This window comes from Mirounga leonina, unplaced genomic scaffold (genome assembly GCF_011800145.1).
Source record: "Mirounga leonina isolate KUSES-001 unplaced genomic scaffold, KU_Mleo_1.0 Mir_91, whole genome shotgun sequence".
Taxonomy (NCBI): Eukaryota; Metazoa; Chordata; class Mammalia; order Carnivora; family Phocidae; genus Mirounga; species Mirounga leonina.
Window position 1 is genome coordinate 31,046,883 of NW_023270839.1, and position 17,794 is coordinate 31,064,676.

Genomic DNA, 17,794 nt, shown 5'->3' on the forward strand with positions numbered 1-17,794 from the left:
CATAACACCCAGTGCTCCATGCAGAATGTGCCCTCCTCAATACCCACCACCAGGCTAACCCATCCTCCCACCCCCCTCCCCTCTAGAACCCTCAGTTTGTTTTTCAGAGTCCATCATCTCTCATGGTTCGTCTACCCCTCCGATTTCCCCCCCTTCATTCTTCCCCTCCCGCTACCTTCTTCTTCTTTTTTTTTTTTCTTAACATATATTGCGTTATTTGTTTCAGAGGTACAGATCTGAGATTCAGCAGTCTTGCACAATTCACAGCGTTATAGCATACTATTATAGCCACAGAGGAAAAACTAACAGCTGGGACAGTACCTGGAATCACCGTTAGAGAGGCTTCCATACTTTTACGTCTGTGGGCTACAGTAGCAGCAACACAACGATAATTCCCAGCATCCCTTTGGCCAACATCATAGATCTGCAATACTCCTGTCGGAAGGGCAGTTATCCTGTTAAAGGACAAAGATGAGTAAATTCTTTGTAGTAGATTTTATATTTTATTTTAACATGTATTCTATGATTAATATATTCAACCTTTTCAAAGTGCCAGATGCAATACTTTAAAGACCATTTAAAACAATTAGCTTGATTCAATTGTTTTTATTTGGGTCACTACAGGTCTCTAAAACATACATAACTATGCAGTATGTGGTTTGTGAAATCTACCAGCCTAATTTTATACAGAGTTACATTTGACATTATAGCTTACATAACTGGTGATCTAGGGCTTAGTATGATTTTTTTCAAATCCTGATTTCTTGCCTATTAATACAGACATATTCTCCAAGATACACCTGAATCTAAGTTTTTGGGGTTTTTTTTAACACTTTCTTGAATAACTTCTTCCATCATAGTATCCTGAGATTTTACCTACTTTGGAATACTGCTACTCATGAGGACAGGAATTAAACTTTATGAAGGCGCTACTAAGTTCTTGATCCTTAAACCTCAACCACCTGCAGAGCACTGGGGGTGGGGTGGGGGTGAGTGTGTGTGTGTGTGTGTGTGTGTGTGTGTGTGTGTAGCCGAGAGGAGACTGGAAGTGGGAGGTGGAGACAAAATGGGCAGGTACCAGGGCATATAGGAGACCCCTATAGTAGTATTGCTATTGCCAGCACTGAAGATCTCATTTGGTTTCCTAAATCCTTGGGCTACAAAGCAGGTGCTCAGGTGGTCCTATGGTTGGAAAAGATGTTTAAGGAAAGCAACAAAGCAGTAAGAAAGGTTATTTGAATTATGATCTAAACCAAAAATCAGAAATTATTCCACATGTGCCAGAGACTGATGATCTAATTCTTTGCCTAAGTTTGAAATGTCTTTAAGAGGTTGGTAATTGCTACTGTAAATGAAAATAAGCTCCATCACGGTCTTTCCCCCATAAGTCCCATGACACCTTCGTTACTCCTGCATCGTCTCCAAAGACAAAAGCTGCATTTACCTGTCCATAGTTACAGGTAGAGTTGTCCGATTTAATTCCCATGTTATGACTGCAGGAGGGTTTGAGGAAATCTTGCATGCAAATCTAGCAACTCCACCTTCTTGGACCTCAGTAGAAATTGGCTGAACTTCAAATGCAGAAATAGCTGTAAGATAAAGTTTGACAAATTTAGGATAAGTACAGATACTATTATACTGTACTGTACTTGGAAATAACATTATGCAAGATATTATTTATCAGACTTGAACTCCGGCCCAGACATAAGAGCAACCCAACTTAACTAGCACAAAGATAATTTCAGCAGTAGTTTTGGAAAAACCACTGACAATTGCCTAGCTCAGGGAATCTGGTCTCCCCCAGGATGAAATTCTAAATAAGTTCTCAAGAAACTTACAACTTATTTGGAGAAAAAAAATTAACACAACTGAAACAAAAATAAACAATTAATAATGATATGTAATCACATACCATTTTTGTGTGGTACAAACTTCAAATACTACTACATTTCAGAGAAGAGGGAAATCAAGAAAGACAGATTAGACAAGTAAAAACCATTTACAGGGACTGGTTTTGAATTAAGTTTTGAAGAATCAGTTGGGTTTAGATGGAAGGGGGAAAAGAAGACATTCCAGGCGAAAGGAAGCAAGCACAGAAGAAAGGTGTAGCCTCTGTTCACAGAATTTTAAGGAAACAGCCAAGACTATTGTAGAATATTTCAGATGAAGGGATCATGGAAAAGTGGAAGGAGAGTAGAGATAAAGCAGATTTGTACCATGGCACAAATGAAGACATCATTGAAAATTTTTGAGCAAAGGACAATAGTAGTCCTGGATAATAGCTGTGTTTGGGAGAAATCAATCAGGCACGGATACACAGGATAGAGTGAGAAAAGGAGAGCCTCAAGTCAAAAGACCAATAGGCTGTTTAAGTAGGAATGACAGAACTGGGTGGTGGCAGTACGAATGGTAAGATTCTACAGAGAGCTCAATGGAAACAAAGACTTGGTTCTCACTGGACACAAACATGTCACTCGGTTCGGAATCAAGTGAGGTTGGTGTTGATGGAGCTGAATGAGAAAGGAGAGAAAGAAGACAAATGGTGTGTGTGTCCCTGATGAATTAAAGGTAGAGAGACTCAAGAGACTATTTTTAGTCTCATGTATTTCCAAAGTGGAGATACATCTCGAAGTGTTGATATTTCTAGAGATAATTCTTCTTTCTCATTCTAGGCAGGCCTCCAGGAGCTAGTCATCGGTGTCCATGCTTTTACATTTTGATAAGAGTCCAGACTCCAGGTAACACTGTGGTTTTCCTTCCCTCTACTGTTTTTCAGGATATAAAGAAATGGCCCCAATGATGGTCTTACTCCCCCTCTGCAGACTCCAGTTTAATATACATATACATATATATATATGCCTTTACAGTTTATCAACAAAGTAAGAAGTCATGAAGAAAAGCAGAGGGAATAAGGTCTACATGACTTACACTTCATTAGAGTAGGAAGGGTAAAAGGTGAGAGAAGACTATAAATTCTGCCTTAGAATTAGCATCATCAATCTGTAAATGGATCACAAGACTTTAGAGGTACAGGACAAAGCCAGGGAATAATGGTGAAAATACTCAGGAGTATCCACTTCCAAAAAGCAGATGGGGGTAGTGTAATACCTTATGTGTGTATGTAACAAAAAAATTCTGCTTCCTCAAGAACAGTGGTTCTCAAACCGCTGTTGTCAGTGGATAACAAAACCAAACCATTTTCATGATCACCATCATCTGCCTTTTTCACTCTTAATTTCTCGAGTGTACAGTGGGATGGATGATATTGCAACAGACTTAATGCAGAAGGAGATATGCCTGGTTTATGAAGCATTAATTTCTCTTATTGATCCCATATTTACCTTGTTCATGTATGAGGGGGTGAGTTTTAGTTCTGGTTGTCATTCATAATCCAGACTATATTCAATTTACAGACTTCAAAGGGGGAAATTTATCTTATTCTCCAGTCTTTACCACTCTAGACCAAAATATGTAATATAGTTAAATTTTTCTTCATAAAACAGTTGTTCCTTCAGCCCTATCTGACTTCTTTACCCCAAAACATATCAAGCACCTGATTCAGTATGCTTTATCTCCTATCTCTCTCCCATATCTGACTTCTCTCCATCCCTAATAGTCCTCTCTTCAATCCAGGCCCCTATCATCTCCTGCCTGAAGTCCTGTAGGCACCTATTAGGTGATATCTCTCCTACCAGCAAAGTTACTCCAGAAAGTTAGTCAAAAAATATAAATTTGATTGTGTGGCTGATGAATTAATTAGTCCCTGCAAAACTCTCTTGTCTCAATCACTTACAGTTATGTTCCATGAGCACTGAACTACTTACAATTCTCTGAATATACCATGATATTTCGTACCCCTAAGCATTATATGAGCATATCCTTCTCTCTCAAATACCCTAGGTCCCTCTGTCCATCTGGTGAAATCCTGTCATTGTTTAGCACCTACTCTGCTTATCCCTTCCTTTGGGAAGTTGTTCCTGATCTTTTTCTCCGCAACCTCTGTACACTACAAACCTCCACTGCTACTTTTATCCCACAGTATTATAACCACTTCACATTTTTCTCCCCTTCCAAACTATGAGCTCCCTGGGGGCTAGTAATGGGTTGTATTCTTTGCAAGACCCCTTAAGACAGTGAATGGCACAGACTTGGCACTAAAATACTTGTTGAACTGAACTTACATATTTTTTTCTCTAATTATATTAGGTCTTTCAACATAGTAACTAGAAATGTAAGGAGTTTCCCAGGTACAAATACAAATACTTCTCATCTTGAAAAGAGACTAATGCTTTTTATTATTTTGTTTGTTGTAATTCCAAATGGTCCCCAATATTTTAGTGGCATTATCTTTAGAGACAAAAATCGGATCCCCCACTATTAAAGGATTTTTATGAAGATTAAAAAAATAAAAAGTGAGGGATTTTTATGACTTTTTTAATAAATGTTGTGATTATTGAGAATAAAGATAATTACTTTTGCCTTGAGTAATTTCCCTCCAACCACTTAGACATCTGAGCATTGTTTTCTACCCTAAATCTCATCTAAACAAACAATATGATCTCTCTGAACCTTTTTTTTTTTTTTTTTGAGCAGCTTCCTGCTTTCTGCCCCAGATGCATAAGTCTATGAAACCCCTAAGATTTTTATGAAAACTGAACTTTGCACTTCAGGTCAAATGTGCTAGGGCTTTGGAGTCAAAAAATTCCAAGAAATAAAAGGTAAATGAGTGCATCTTCTGACTGAGTAAGGGTATCTCTTTTGGGGAAAGGGGAAAGAAACTGCTTTTGAGATATAATCACGTAACATGTAATTTACATACCATACAATTCACTCATTTAAAGAGTACAATTCAATGGTCTTTTAGTATATTCAGAGTCTGCAACCATCCTCCTGATCCATTTTAGAATATTTTCATCATTCCAAAAAGAAACCCCATATCCTCTAGTTATCACTCTCTAATCTGCCCATCCCCTCCCCAACTCCAGCCCTAGGCAATCACTAATCTAGTTTCTTTCCTCCCTCTACAGCTTTGTTGGGTTGAGAATGACATAGAACATTGTGTACAATGTGATTATTTGATACATGCATATATTGGGAAATGATTACCACAATAAGGTTACTTAGTTAACACATCCATCAAATAAGGGTATTTTTTTTTTTAAGATTTTATTCATTTATCTGACAGAGAGAGAGAGAGCGTGCACAAGCAGGGGGAGCAGCAGGAGGAGGGAGAGGGAGAAGCAGGCTCCCCGCTGAGCAGGGAGCCCGATGTGGGGCTTGAACCCAGGTCCTCGGGGATCATGACCTGAGCCAAAGGCAGACACTTAACAGACTGAGCCACCCAGGCACCCCAAGTAAAGGTATTTCTTGACCTCACCCTGGTTCTCAGCAAGGTCTCAAGCAAGTATAAAGATTTTTTTAATCCCCCAAACACCTTTATATTTAACATTTCTCACTTTCTGGTCCCTTTTGAAAATTCAACCTGCTGGCAAAATGATTTTTCCTAAAGAAGACCCCTTGGGACTCTCATCAGTACCTCTGAGACTAAAGAAAAAGAGGCATTCTCATGATTCAACAATAAAAATAAGTTACCATCCTTCTGTCCATAACTACTTCATCTGGGTACCAACCCCATTCTCTTCCCTCACCTCTGGGAACCCGATGTATCTGCCTTTTGTCTGTCTTTCTGTCTCTCTCTCCTGCATATTCAAATTCTTTTCCTGGATCCTTCTCTCAGCCTATAAAAGTGATTAAGCTTCTCCAAACTGCAAAACACAAAAAGAACAAAACTCCAGACCTCTCTTTATGGCATGTATCCCTCCAGCAGCTATCTACCCTCTCTCTTCCCCATGGCATTACAACTTTTCTAAAGAGTAGTTGATTCTAGTTGCCTCCCCTTCTTCCCCTCTGACTTTATACCTCAAACATCTCATGTGCCTTCTTCCCCTATTATTTTATTCAGTGTCAATGACATTGCATACTCTTATTTCTTACATACTTTCTTATCTATTTCTCTGATTCCTCCTTCCAGTCTCCCTTTAAAGGGTGCTCCCTCCTCCTATGCCCTTCCTTCCAGAGATTCTCTGTTCTTTTCTCTCTCCAGATTCTCTTTGGGTGATCTCATCCACATTCAGTTTTCAGTGACATCCATCTCTTGCTGCTGATTCCCCAAAATACATCTCCAGCTTAGATCACCAAACCTAGAGCTTCATACTCATGGCTCCAATTGTTACTGGACATCTTCACCTGGAATTCATAAAAGGTACTTCCAACTCATCAAGTCCAAAATGAAATCATCTTATTTCCTTCAAGCCTGTGTCTCTACTTGTCACAGGACTATCCAGACACTCACCTGAGCTAGACACTATTAACTCCTTCTTCTACACTCTCATTCACTTGTTCCCACTGATCTTACTTAACTCCTTAACATATGTCGGATCCACTCCTGTGTTCCTCTCCCAATGTCTCTCACTGGAACCACTACAGAAGTCCCTTATCTGATCTTCTTACTCCCATTTTCCTCTACAAAAACATCCTCTAAATGTACACAAGTATTTGATATGGGTGCACTGGGCTCACAAGCAGCTTCCATCTATTAATTCAAAGGCTTCCATAGGTCGACCTATTACTGCTAAAAACCAGAAAGGGAATAATCTCACAAAAAATGTGATTCCAATTTTAAATGTCAAAAAGCACTATGCCTTAGCAACCAACCCCTCCTTCTAAGCCTTTAAACTGCTTAGCCCAATTATTAGAAACACTGAACGTATATATCCTTGCTACATCAAAAGGAACAAATAGCTTTCTTTATGTCAACTACATATTTTTAATTCTTGTGGCTGAGTACATTCTCAATAAATAGATTAACTGGCTCCTTTTTGTAAATAAAGGAAAGTAGTTTGACATCCCTTACTCCAAACCAAACTGTTTATATGGTAAGCATACAGCAGTATTTAAAAAGTCACTCTTAAATAGTTACATTTAAAAAACACGGAATATCTCTGTGATTAGAGATACACATTATAACTATGACACAAAGCATTTAATTTCCACAAGTCACACAGTATCAATCCCATTATCTGTATAATCACACCATTCATTTAGTTTGTAGGGCTGGCAGGCTTTGAGTCATGCAATTATCCATAAATAATGGGCCAGATTAACTATCTCCCTAGTCCAGAAAAGGATTTTAATTACACCTATTTTAGAAAAATTTTTGACTAAAGTAATCTCTTCTAAGTTCATAATTCATTCTACAAATATTCATTATCTAGTATATTCTCAGCGTCAAGGATCCAATAATGAACAAAACTAACAGAGGCGCTACCCTCAGGGATCTTTGTCTAATGATACAGATAGGCATTTAACTAAATTACTATGCAAGCATATAACTTATAACTGTGGTAAGTGCTTTCAAGGAAAATTACCAAGTATTATAAAAGCACATAACAGAGGTTATAATAATGACAGAAATAAAAATAGCTTAACATATTTTATTGCCAGGCAGTGCTTTAAATGAATTATATATTCCAATTTATTTAAACCCCACAAATTTCAGTTGAAGAAACTGAGGCATAGGGAAATTAAGCACCTTACTCAAGGTTTTGCAGATAGTGAGCAGTGAGGCTGGGATCTAAATCCAGGCAATCTCCAGTGACCCTATGTGAATTCTCTCATGAATAAAAGTTTGAGATCCCCAACCTTTTAATCCCCCAAAATTACTGGTTCTAAATCCAAGCAATTCTATTGCTCTGGTATAAGTTAATATGCACTGACTTTCTAGTTGCAAGTATATGTGGTACAATCCTAAATTTCCAAAATACAGTAACACCTTTAAACTGCTGTATATGAGGATTCTGAAGCTAAGGCGCTCATCATAAGCAGGAGTACCTCTATCTCTAGGAACCCATGAAAGATAAGAGAGACAGGAATGCATGCAAATTGAATCATACTATCTCAGTCTAATATTTCTTTAGAAATCAAATTGGAGGGGTGTCTGGGTGGCTCAGTCAGTTGAGTTTCCGACTCTTGATTTTGGCTCAGATCATGATCTTGGGTCTTGGGACTGAGCCCCATGTCGGGCTCTATGCTTAGCGAGGAGTCTGCTTTAGATTCTCTCTTCCCTTCTGCCCCTCCCCCCAACTTGCACTAAATAAATAAATAAAATCTTAAAAATATTTTAAAATCTCGGGGCGCCTGTGTGGCTCAGTCATTATGCATCTGCCTTCGGCTCAGGTCATGATCCCAGGGTCCTGGGATCGAGCCCTACATCGGGCTCCCTGCTCTGAGGGAAGCCTGCTTCTCCCTCTCCCACTCCTCCTGCTTGTGTTCCCTCTCTCCCTGTGTCTTTCTCTGTCAAATAAATAAATAAAATCTTAAAAAGAATATTTTAAAATCTATTTGAAAAACAGTTTACCTAATGGGAATGCTAGCCATTCTTACATTATTATTCTCAGTTCTAAGTTCACATACATTTGATCATCAGAAAGTCAAATACTTGGAGAGCCCTTAGAGGTAGGGAGACCATTTAAGAGGCTATCAGAACAGTAGACAAGAGACCAGCTGTGGGTCCGAATGATGCAGGAGATTATGGAATGGAAGGGAGGACACATATAGGATGATGTACACCGAACATCATGATTTGGCCACAAGGTGTTCAAGGGAAATAGAGGGAACGATCCAAACAGTTGAGGTTTCTACCTATGTACCTGGAAGTTTGGGGTACAGTAATGGTGCCTACACATGGAACACAAAAGAGGAGCTCAGACGCACTGGTGAATTACTATTACAGACTCTCACATCCTCAGAATGAGAAGAAACCAGGCATATTAAGGAAGACCAGGAAACTATAAAATTTGTAAAATAAAAGGCCAAGGCTTAATAACATAAACCTCAAATATATATCCATCCTGATTTTTTAACTGGTTCAGATGGTCCAGATGTCACGCTGTCATTAAGATATGAAGAAAGACATCCCCGAGTTTTTAGAATAACAGCCTATAAAAATAGCAATGCATAACGTAAAATCAGCAGAGAAAAGAATTTCTTACTTCTGAGGCTCTGTTGGGATGAGCTTAGGAATAGTGTTTACTGTTCTTCCAATTTAACTTATTCTCATTTTTTTTGTTAAAGATTTTATTTATTTATTTGACAGAGAGAGAGACAGCAAGAGAGGGAACACAAGCAGGGGGAGTGAGAGAGGGAGAAGCAGGCTTCCCACGGAGCAAGGAGCCTGATGTGGGGCTCGATCCCAGGACCCTGGGACCATGACCTGAGCCGAAGGCAGACACTTAACCACTGAGCCACCCAGGCGCCCCAGCTTATTCTCATTTCTTGATGATAGAAGTTAAGGCATTAGAAAACCAAAGTAGAGCCCTAACAAAGGCAGAAGTATTCTAAGATTTAAAATTCTTCTTTTCTACTAAGCCAGACATTGTAGGCTGTATGTAAAGGAACATAAAGTGGAGAGAAATAATTTTCCCATTTTTCATTTAACTTTAAACTTAGCCTTAGCTGGTTTAAAGAAAATCAGGGGGCGCCTGGGTGGCTCAGTTGGTTAAGCGACTGCCTTCGGCTCAGGTCATGATCCTGGAGTCCCGGGATCGAGTCCCGCATTGGGCTCCTTGCTCGGCGAGGAGTCTGCTTCTCCCTCTGACCCTCCTCCCTCTCATGCTCTCTGTCTCTCATTCTCTCTGTCTCAAATAAATAAATAAAATCTTAAAAAAAAAAAAAAATCACAGCTTTGGACTCATGTTCAGGTACTGTATGCCCTTGAGAAGTTACTCAACCTCAAGCCTCAGTATCCCTCAGTAAAATGGGGATAATATTTTATAAGGCTATTATAAGATTACTAAATGATACACACATATACATATGTGTACACATATACACACAGGACATGAGCATGTGCTGAGGCAATGCTGGGCACCTAGTAACTTTGGTCATGGTGGAGGTGGTAACAGTAACAGGATGTCCTGCTATGAATACACTTCTTTTACTTTCAGAATGATGACTTACAGAGCGGCAAACAAAAGATGTTAGTGACCATCACACGATAAAAATAAACCTTAAAGCCCTAACAAAGGCAGAGGTATTCTAAGATTTAAAATTCTTCTTTTCTACTAAGCCAGACATTGTAGGCTGTATGTAAAGGAACATAAAGTGGAGAGAAATAATTTTCCCATTTTTCATGTGCATAGATAAATTTTTTGGAGAGGATAAAATCCCCTACTTTAATAATAAAATAATAGGGGATAGATTACAAGAAGATAGGTAATTAAGTTCAGATCTCTAGTGGCAGAATTATGTATAATTTTTTGTACTTATATTTTTCCGACAATACATATAAACTAAGAAAAAGTAGTATTTTAAAATAAACTTTATATGCTTACATGGGGAATAGAATGAAAAGTTCATCTGCATAAATTTTCTATTGCTCCACTACCTGATAAAATCCCTCACTTTATCTGCCTTCTTTTTAGTACTTTGAACTTCTCATTCTTTGGTAGACAACACCTATGAGCTATAGATGCTTGATTCTCAACCCAACCAGGGCCCTCAATCTGAGAATTACAAGGAAAAAAATAGACATCTGCATAATAGCTACTTTTTCAACAAAAAACAAATTGTATAGAATTTTACATGAAAACTTAGAAACTTTAGAGTAACATGCAAATACGCATATCTCTATCATGACAGTCTTAAACTTTGTTTTCCAGCAAATATTTTTCTATTTTTTTCTCATCTTTTTTAATTTTAATTTTTTTTATTTTTACTTAAATTTTAGTTAACATACAGTGCAATATTGGTTTGAGGGATAATTTTGATTTTTTTTAAGGGGGGGGCATTAAATGGCAAAACATCTCTTATGTTCTTATGCAAATCTTGGCTTTCTCTTTGACATGGACTTTGTGTCTGCCAGTTAGGTATGATTTTACAAGTCTACAGCCTCCTTGTGAAACCTGACCTCTTTCTTCCCTCCACAGCCAGTGCTAACATAAACCAAGAGCCCCACAAGAAGTCATTAAATCAGTGCTGTTAAGAGGCCAGAGCTCTATAAAATAGGTAAGAAACAAGGTCTCGAGAAACATACACCATCCTCAAAAACAACCTTGCAAACACAATAAATGTAAGTGCCTATTTTATTTGTGACTTCCTCCTCTACACCTGTCTACTTAATCAGTTGCTTCTATGATTTACAGTCAGGAAAAAAAAAAGAAAGGATCAAAGATGCTAAGAGGAAAATGTTCTCCAAACCTTTATTTGATCAGAAAGCAACATACATACATTTCTACACTGGAAATGCAGGACTACCATATTAAACTAATGTGTCATTCAGGTTTTTAAAAGGCTGCAATGAATAAAAAAAAATACTTAATACATATTGATTTTAAAACCAACTAAAAATTATAGAAACACAGTCTGAAATGATAAAGCCATACAATAATTTAAAATAAGTTCACAGAGGATGGAATAAAAAATAAACAAATAAGTTCACAGACTATTCCCTAGCTTAAGAAAAATATCACTTTCTTTTGTAAATCTAATTTAAAATATTCTTTCACTAAGCAGAATATTCTTCAGTAAGTCAGAATCTTGATGCAGGGTTTATACCAGTGGTCCTAAGGCTGTGGATGAGCCAAGGGTTCTGGAGGCCTGAGATGGTCAAGGACCGCACCAGTTGCTATTGCCACGCCCCCCTTCTTGGGGAGTCCTAAATGGCAGGAGAACATGGCCAGTAGTCATGTTCTGGTGCCCCTGTGCTCTTTCCAAGGGTCTAAGTCCCCAGTCAGTAGCTCTGAGGAAATCTGTAAGCTCATCAAGAATATAGGGAGATTTCTATCTCAGACCCTCCCATGTGTACAATTTCAGAGTCCATCATGGAGTGTATACAGCTTAAAGTTTATTTCTATGACAGTGGTCTTTCAAATCATGCATTTGTCTATTCCAGACATTACTGATCAAAACATAGTTGTAATTTCTTACCTCATCAGGTCCAATTCACTTTGAGTCTTCAAACTTGAAGACTGACCTGCAAATGAACAGGAAGTAAACCAAGAGACCCGATCCATCATTTAATCAAAGCATCAGGGTAACCGATGCTTTACCTACTGAGGTAAACCTGATCAGGTAACCATCAGTTTACCCTGATGCTTTACCTACTGAGGTAAAAACCAACCAAGGTACAAATTTCAAACAGAAATTAAAAATTTATTATATCCATAAGTCTAGGCAAGAAACTACTTGTACCTTTTTTTTTTTTAAGATTTTATTTATTTGAGAGAGAGAGAGAGAGAGAGAGAGAGAGCATGAGCAGGAGGAGAGGCAGTGGGAGAGGGAGAAGCAGGCTTGATCCCAGGACCCTGACATGGGGCTTGATCCCAGGACCCTGAAATCAAGACCTGAGCTGAAGGCAGATGCTTAACCGACTGAGCCACCCAGGTGTCTCCTACTTGTACTTTCTAAAAAAATGATTTTATAGGGGTGCCTGGGTGGCTCAGGTGGTTAAGCATCTGCCTTCGGCTCAGGTCATGATCCCAGGGTCCTGGGATTGAGCCCCCGCATTGGGCTCCCTGCTCAGTGCAGAGCCTGCTTCTCCCTCTCCCTCTGCCGTTCCCTCCACTTGTGCTCTCTGGCTCTATCTCTCTGTCAAATAAATAAAATCTTAAAAAAAAAAATGATTTTATAGAAAAAAAGTTACCTCCTTAATAGGAATAACATAAGACAGATGCACTCATTCTGTGTCTTGGGTGTCAACCTCTATTCAGCTGTACTGAGCATAACATAGCTATTCTATAAATGGCTTATTACCTGACTTCTAGTCAATTTAGTATCTGCTTGAATCTATAGCAATTCTGCCAACCAGCTGCTAAGAGGTATCCTTTGCTTTTCAAAGGAAGTGTTTAGCCAAAATATTTGTCAAAATAAATATAAACAAAATAAGGGGTAGAAACTTTATAACAAGGCTGGAACGCAGGGACTTTCAGAAATAGATTCCACATGTAAGGTTTCCAGACTATACTATTTTCCAGTATATTTCTACTGTATCCATGTTAAAAGACACCTTTAATAACGCCTGAAAATTCTTTGTTTCTTTGATATTTTATCAACCCTGTTCTGTCAAATACCAGACACAGCTCTCCCCACAGTCAAGTTCTCTGGAAAGAGTGACACAAAGCTCTTCAAGTCCCCTTCTGTCAGCTGGGCCACCCATTGCTGTTCAACAATTCTTTTCTTAATTACTGGTTTTAGGAATTCTCTAACTTTCCAATTTGTTCAGGTCCCCAACCACGTGAATCCTAGATTATAAATTCCTTGAGTTCAGACAACATGTCTTATATGTCTGTCTGTATGTTGCCAGGGGCCAGAACAGTGCCCTGCATACAACAGGTACTCAATAAAGATTTCTTGAGAGTGAACTCAATGAACCACATTACTATCTCCCTCCTATTTGCAACAGAAAACTCTGACTCTTATCTCCCTGAGAAGATTATGGTAATTTTGGCTATAGCATTCCCTACAGTATAATCCTGAGCAAATTACTCTTCTTAAACACAGGTGGTTACGTAGGGGTGCCTGGCTTGCTCAGTCGACAGAGCATGCAGCTATTGACGTGGGGATTGTTAAATTTGAGCTGCTGGGTGTAGAGATTACTTAAAAAATAATAAAATCTTTAAAAAATGTGATTATGTAGGGATGCCTGGGTGGCTCAATCAGTTAAGCCTCGGCCTTAGGCTCAGGTCATGATCCAGGGTCCTGGGATCAAGTCCCACATCGGGCTCCTTGCTCAGTGGGAAGCCTGCTTCTCCCTCTGCCTGCCGCTCCCCCTGCTTGTGTGCTCGCTCTCTCTGTCGAATAAATAAGTAAAATCTTTTTTAAAAATGTGGTTATGTAAGGGGCGCCTGAGTGGCTCAGTCGTTAAGCGTCTGCCTTCGGCTCAGGTCATGATCCCAGGGTCCTGGGATCAAGCCCCGCATCGGGCTCCCTGCTCAGCGGGGAGCCTGCTTCTCCCTCTCCCACTCTCCCTGCTTGTGTTTCCTCTCTCACTGTGTCTCTGTCAAATAAAAAAAAAAATTAAAAAAAAAAAAGTGCTTATGTAAAATAGGGTTCTTAAAAGGGTTTGTTGTTTTTTTTTTTAAGATTTTATTTATTTGAGAGAGAGAGAAAGTGAAAGCACAAGCAGGGGTAGAGGCGAGGCAGAGGGAGAAGCAGGCTCCCCTCCGAGCAGGGAGCGGGACACGGGACTCGATCCCAGGACCCTGGGATCACGACCCGAGCGAAGGCAGCCGCTTAACCGACTGAGCCACCCAGGCGCCCAAAAGGGTTTTTTTTTTTAATAGATTACAGAAGGTAAATGCATGCAGAGCACTTAGCACAGTGTCCCTAATATTAAAGGCACTCAATGATTTTTAACTATTTCTATTATTTTATTGGACATAAATTTTCTTCCTTACCACCTAAAAATCTCTGCCTCTTCACTTTGCTTCTCTCCCTTCACTCCTGGTTCTGAGGAAGAAGTAACCATTCCAGTCAGTGCCAAGGTTAGCCCTCTCCTGGCACTCTTAATCCCATCCCTGGGCCCCTATTCCATTTATTATTCCCATTCGCTTGCATCACTCCCTCATTACTAGTTTCTACCTCTCTGACTATAAACATACTTCTATATTCCCATCCTAAAAAGGAATAAAGAACTCAAGCCAAGCCAATATTCGGTACATTTCTTTTCTGTCACTGTCATTCTTCTGGAATCACTCCACCCACCCAATTCTTTACTTCTGCTGGGGTGGGGTGGAGTGGTATGGGACAGGGTAGGGATGGAAAGGAGAAAGGGAGAAGAACCACAGATGCACAGTCAACCCTTGAACAATGCGGAAGTTTTAGGGGCACTGACGCCCTCCCTCCTCCTCCCAGCGTACTCAAAAATCTATGTATAACTTCGATTTCCCCCAAACTTAACTACTAATAGTCAACTGTTGAGTGGAAGAAGCATTCCAGATAACATAAATAGTGGATTAACACATATTTTGTGTGTGGTATATATATGTATGTGTGTGTGTGTGTGTACATATATATATATGTAAAATACACTGTATTCTCACAACTAAGCTGGAGGAAAAAAATGTTAAGAAAACCATGAGAGAAAATCCAATTACAATATTATACTGTATTTATTGAAAAATCTGTGTGGACCCACAGAGTTCAAATCCATGTTGTTTGGTCAACTGTATTTATATGCAGGGCTCAGGAACCTCCTTGGGAATGAAATTTATCTTTTTTTAAAAGATTTATTATCAGAGAGAGAGAGAGGGAGGGAGGGCACGAGGGGGGCGAAGGGCAGGGAGAGAGGGAAAGAATCTCAAGCAGACTCCCTGCTGAGCGCAGGGATCAATCCTACAACCCTGAGATCATGACTTGAGCTGAAATCAACAGTCAGACACTGAACTGACTGAGCCACCCAGATGCCCCTGGAATGAAATTTATCTTAAGAGAAGTAGTAGTGCTCACAGTGCTCATGGATTTGGTTTAAAACAAAACAAAACAAAACTGACCTAAATTGGTAAGGAGTGTGTTAGAATTCACAGCTGCTTGATTCTCAAATTAGGCAACCATCAGGACCCATAAATATATGTATATAAAGGAGAAGGAGGGAAGGGAGAGGGAGACGTATGTGGGCTATTGGCTAAAACTTCTGAAAGTTTTAATAAGATTACCAGTGAGAGAAACAGGGGTAAAGAACACAGGCATGCCCACCACCTGGGGTTACTATAGTACAAAATTGAATGGGGCACAGCAAATACAGTTCATTCACTGGGCCTAATCTGAAAACACCTGGAGAAAGAAACCATAATCCTCACTTGGGGGAGATACTCAATTAACAAAAGAAAGAAGAGGCTGCTGACTCCTCCAGGATCCTAACCACAGGAACTGATCTGAACTGGAACTGACTGAAAATTTACCTCTCCCACAGACCCTTTTTTTAACTTTTCACCACTCACGACTTGCTTTTACCACTGTTTACTGATAGCGTAATGCCTAGTGTGCCCCCGTAGAGATGCCCGGCATATCTGTATTTATCTGACACTTGGCGATCAATTTTCATCTTAGAGAAAAAATGATAATCGTTGACTTTATGTTGTCCGGCCACTAACACAGTCTCCTTGCTCCTCAATTTCTTCCCTCTCTCCTTCCTCTGTCCCTCTCTCTCTCACTCTCTCTCTTCCCAAACTTCCATATTCCTTTGTCTCTGGAAGACATTCTGGAACAATAACTATGGCCTGGCCTGGAGGAATGACTGGGGATAGAAACATGGGGACAGAACAGAGATGTCTGGGAGATGGAACCAGTATGACGAGAACTTAGGGGCAAATGTTCCAATAGTACAAGATAACAAACATTCTCATAGCACATTGCTATTGGCAGTACAATATCAAAAAAGGTTAACGTATAACAAAAACAAAAATGCCTAAAAGGGTGCCTGGGTGGCTCAGTCGGTTGAGCGACTGCCTTCGGCTCAGGTCATGATCCCAGGGTCCTGGGATCAACCCCCACGTTGGGCTCCCTGCTTGGCGGGAAGCCTGCTTCTCCTTCTCCCACTCCCCCTGTTTGTGTTCCCTCTCTCACTGTGTCTCTCTCTGTCAAATAAATAAATAAATAAATCTTAAAAAAAAAAATGCCTAAGGACACTATTCTATCTTCAATTAATGCAACTCAGAGACCTTAAAATGACTATGCTATTACACAGGAAAAAGTTTGAAACATGCTAAGTGAAAAAAGAAGATACAGGGCGCCTGGGTGGCTCAGTTGATTCGGCGACTGCCTTCGGCTCAGGTCATGATCCTGGAGTCCCGGGATCGAGTCCCGCATCGGGCTCCCTGCTCGGCAGGGAGTCTGCTTCTCCCTCTGACCCTCCCCCCTCTCATGTGTTCTCTCTCTCTCATTCTCTCTCTCAAATAAATAAAATCTTTAAAAAAAAAAAAAAGAAGATACAAAATTATATTGACAACAGTCTCATGATCGCTCAACTGGAGAGTTGGAATTCACTCTTTCGACTTCTTTTATTCTTAATAAAATATGAGCAGGTCGGGGCGCCTGGGTGGCTCAGTCGTTAAGCGTCTGCCTTCGGCTCAGGTCATGATCTCAGCGTCCTGGGATCGAGCCCCGCGTCGGGCTCCCTGCTCCACGGGGAGCCTGCTTCTCCCTCTGCCCCTCCCCCTGCTTGTGTTCCCTCTCTCGCTGTGTCTCTCTCTGTCAAATAAATAAAATCTTAAAAAATATATATATATGAGCAGGTCAACCAAAGTTCTTTTTTGTGGGGATCTAAGAGCTAGCACTTGAAAACAATGCTGTGCTTAATAGACTGGCACTGGCCAATGTGGATGCAGACAGAGTGAAGCAAAAGATGTGAGTCCATGGGACAATGAAAAAAGCAAAAGATTAAACAGACATTTTACCTCTTTGAGAAACTTAAAAACAGCTCAATGAGAACTCAAAGTTTTTAGTGACAGCAAAGGATAACTGCTTTAGGAGAGAAGCAAGACTGAGGCAGGGAATTTTATTTATTGGTTGATTAAATAAATGAATGCATATGTAGGGAGCTGCTATAAATGTGTAATAAATATTTATTAGTAATAAAAATCAATATAAAAGTTGCTGCTTGTTGTTCATCTTAAAAGAATATGGTAAACGATTTCCAAATTGGGTGGAAGGTGGAATGATCTTCATGGTCTCAAAGGCACCTCCCATGACACTATTATTCCAGCAGCATATGTTGTGCTCTTGGAAGCTCCATCTCTGA

At 39.8% G+C, this 17,794-nt stretch overlaps 1 protein-coding gene across 1 annotated transcript in view; it reads right to left on the minus strand.

Annotated features, from left to right (window-relative positions):
* PRTG (protogenin) overlaps positions 1-17,794 on the minus strand; it is a 129,765-nt gene that overhangs the window by 67,823 nt on the left and 44,148 nt on the right. The window contains exons 3-4 of the mRNA XM_034993606.1: positions 1,445-1,589; positions 322-455 (exon numbers count right to left, since the gene is read on the minus strand). Coding sequence (XP_034849497.1) covers positions 322-455; positions 1,445-1,589 — 279 coding nt within the window. The remainder of the gene's footprint in view (positions 1-321; positions 456-1,444; positions 1,590-17,794) is intronic.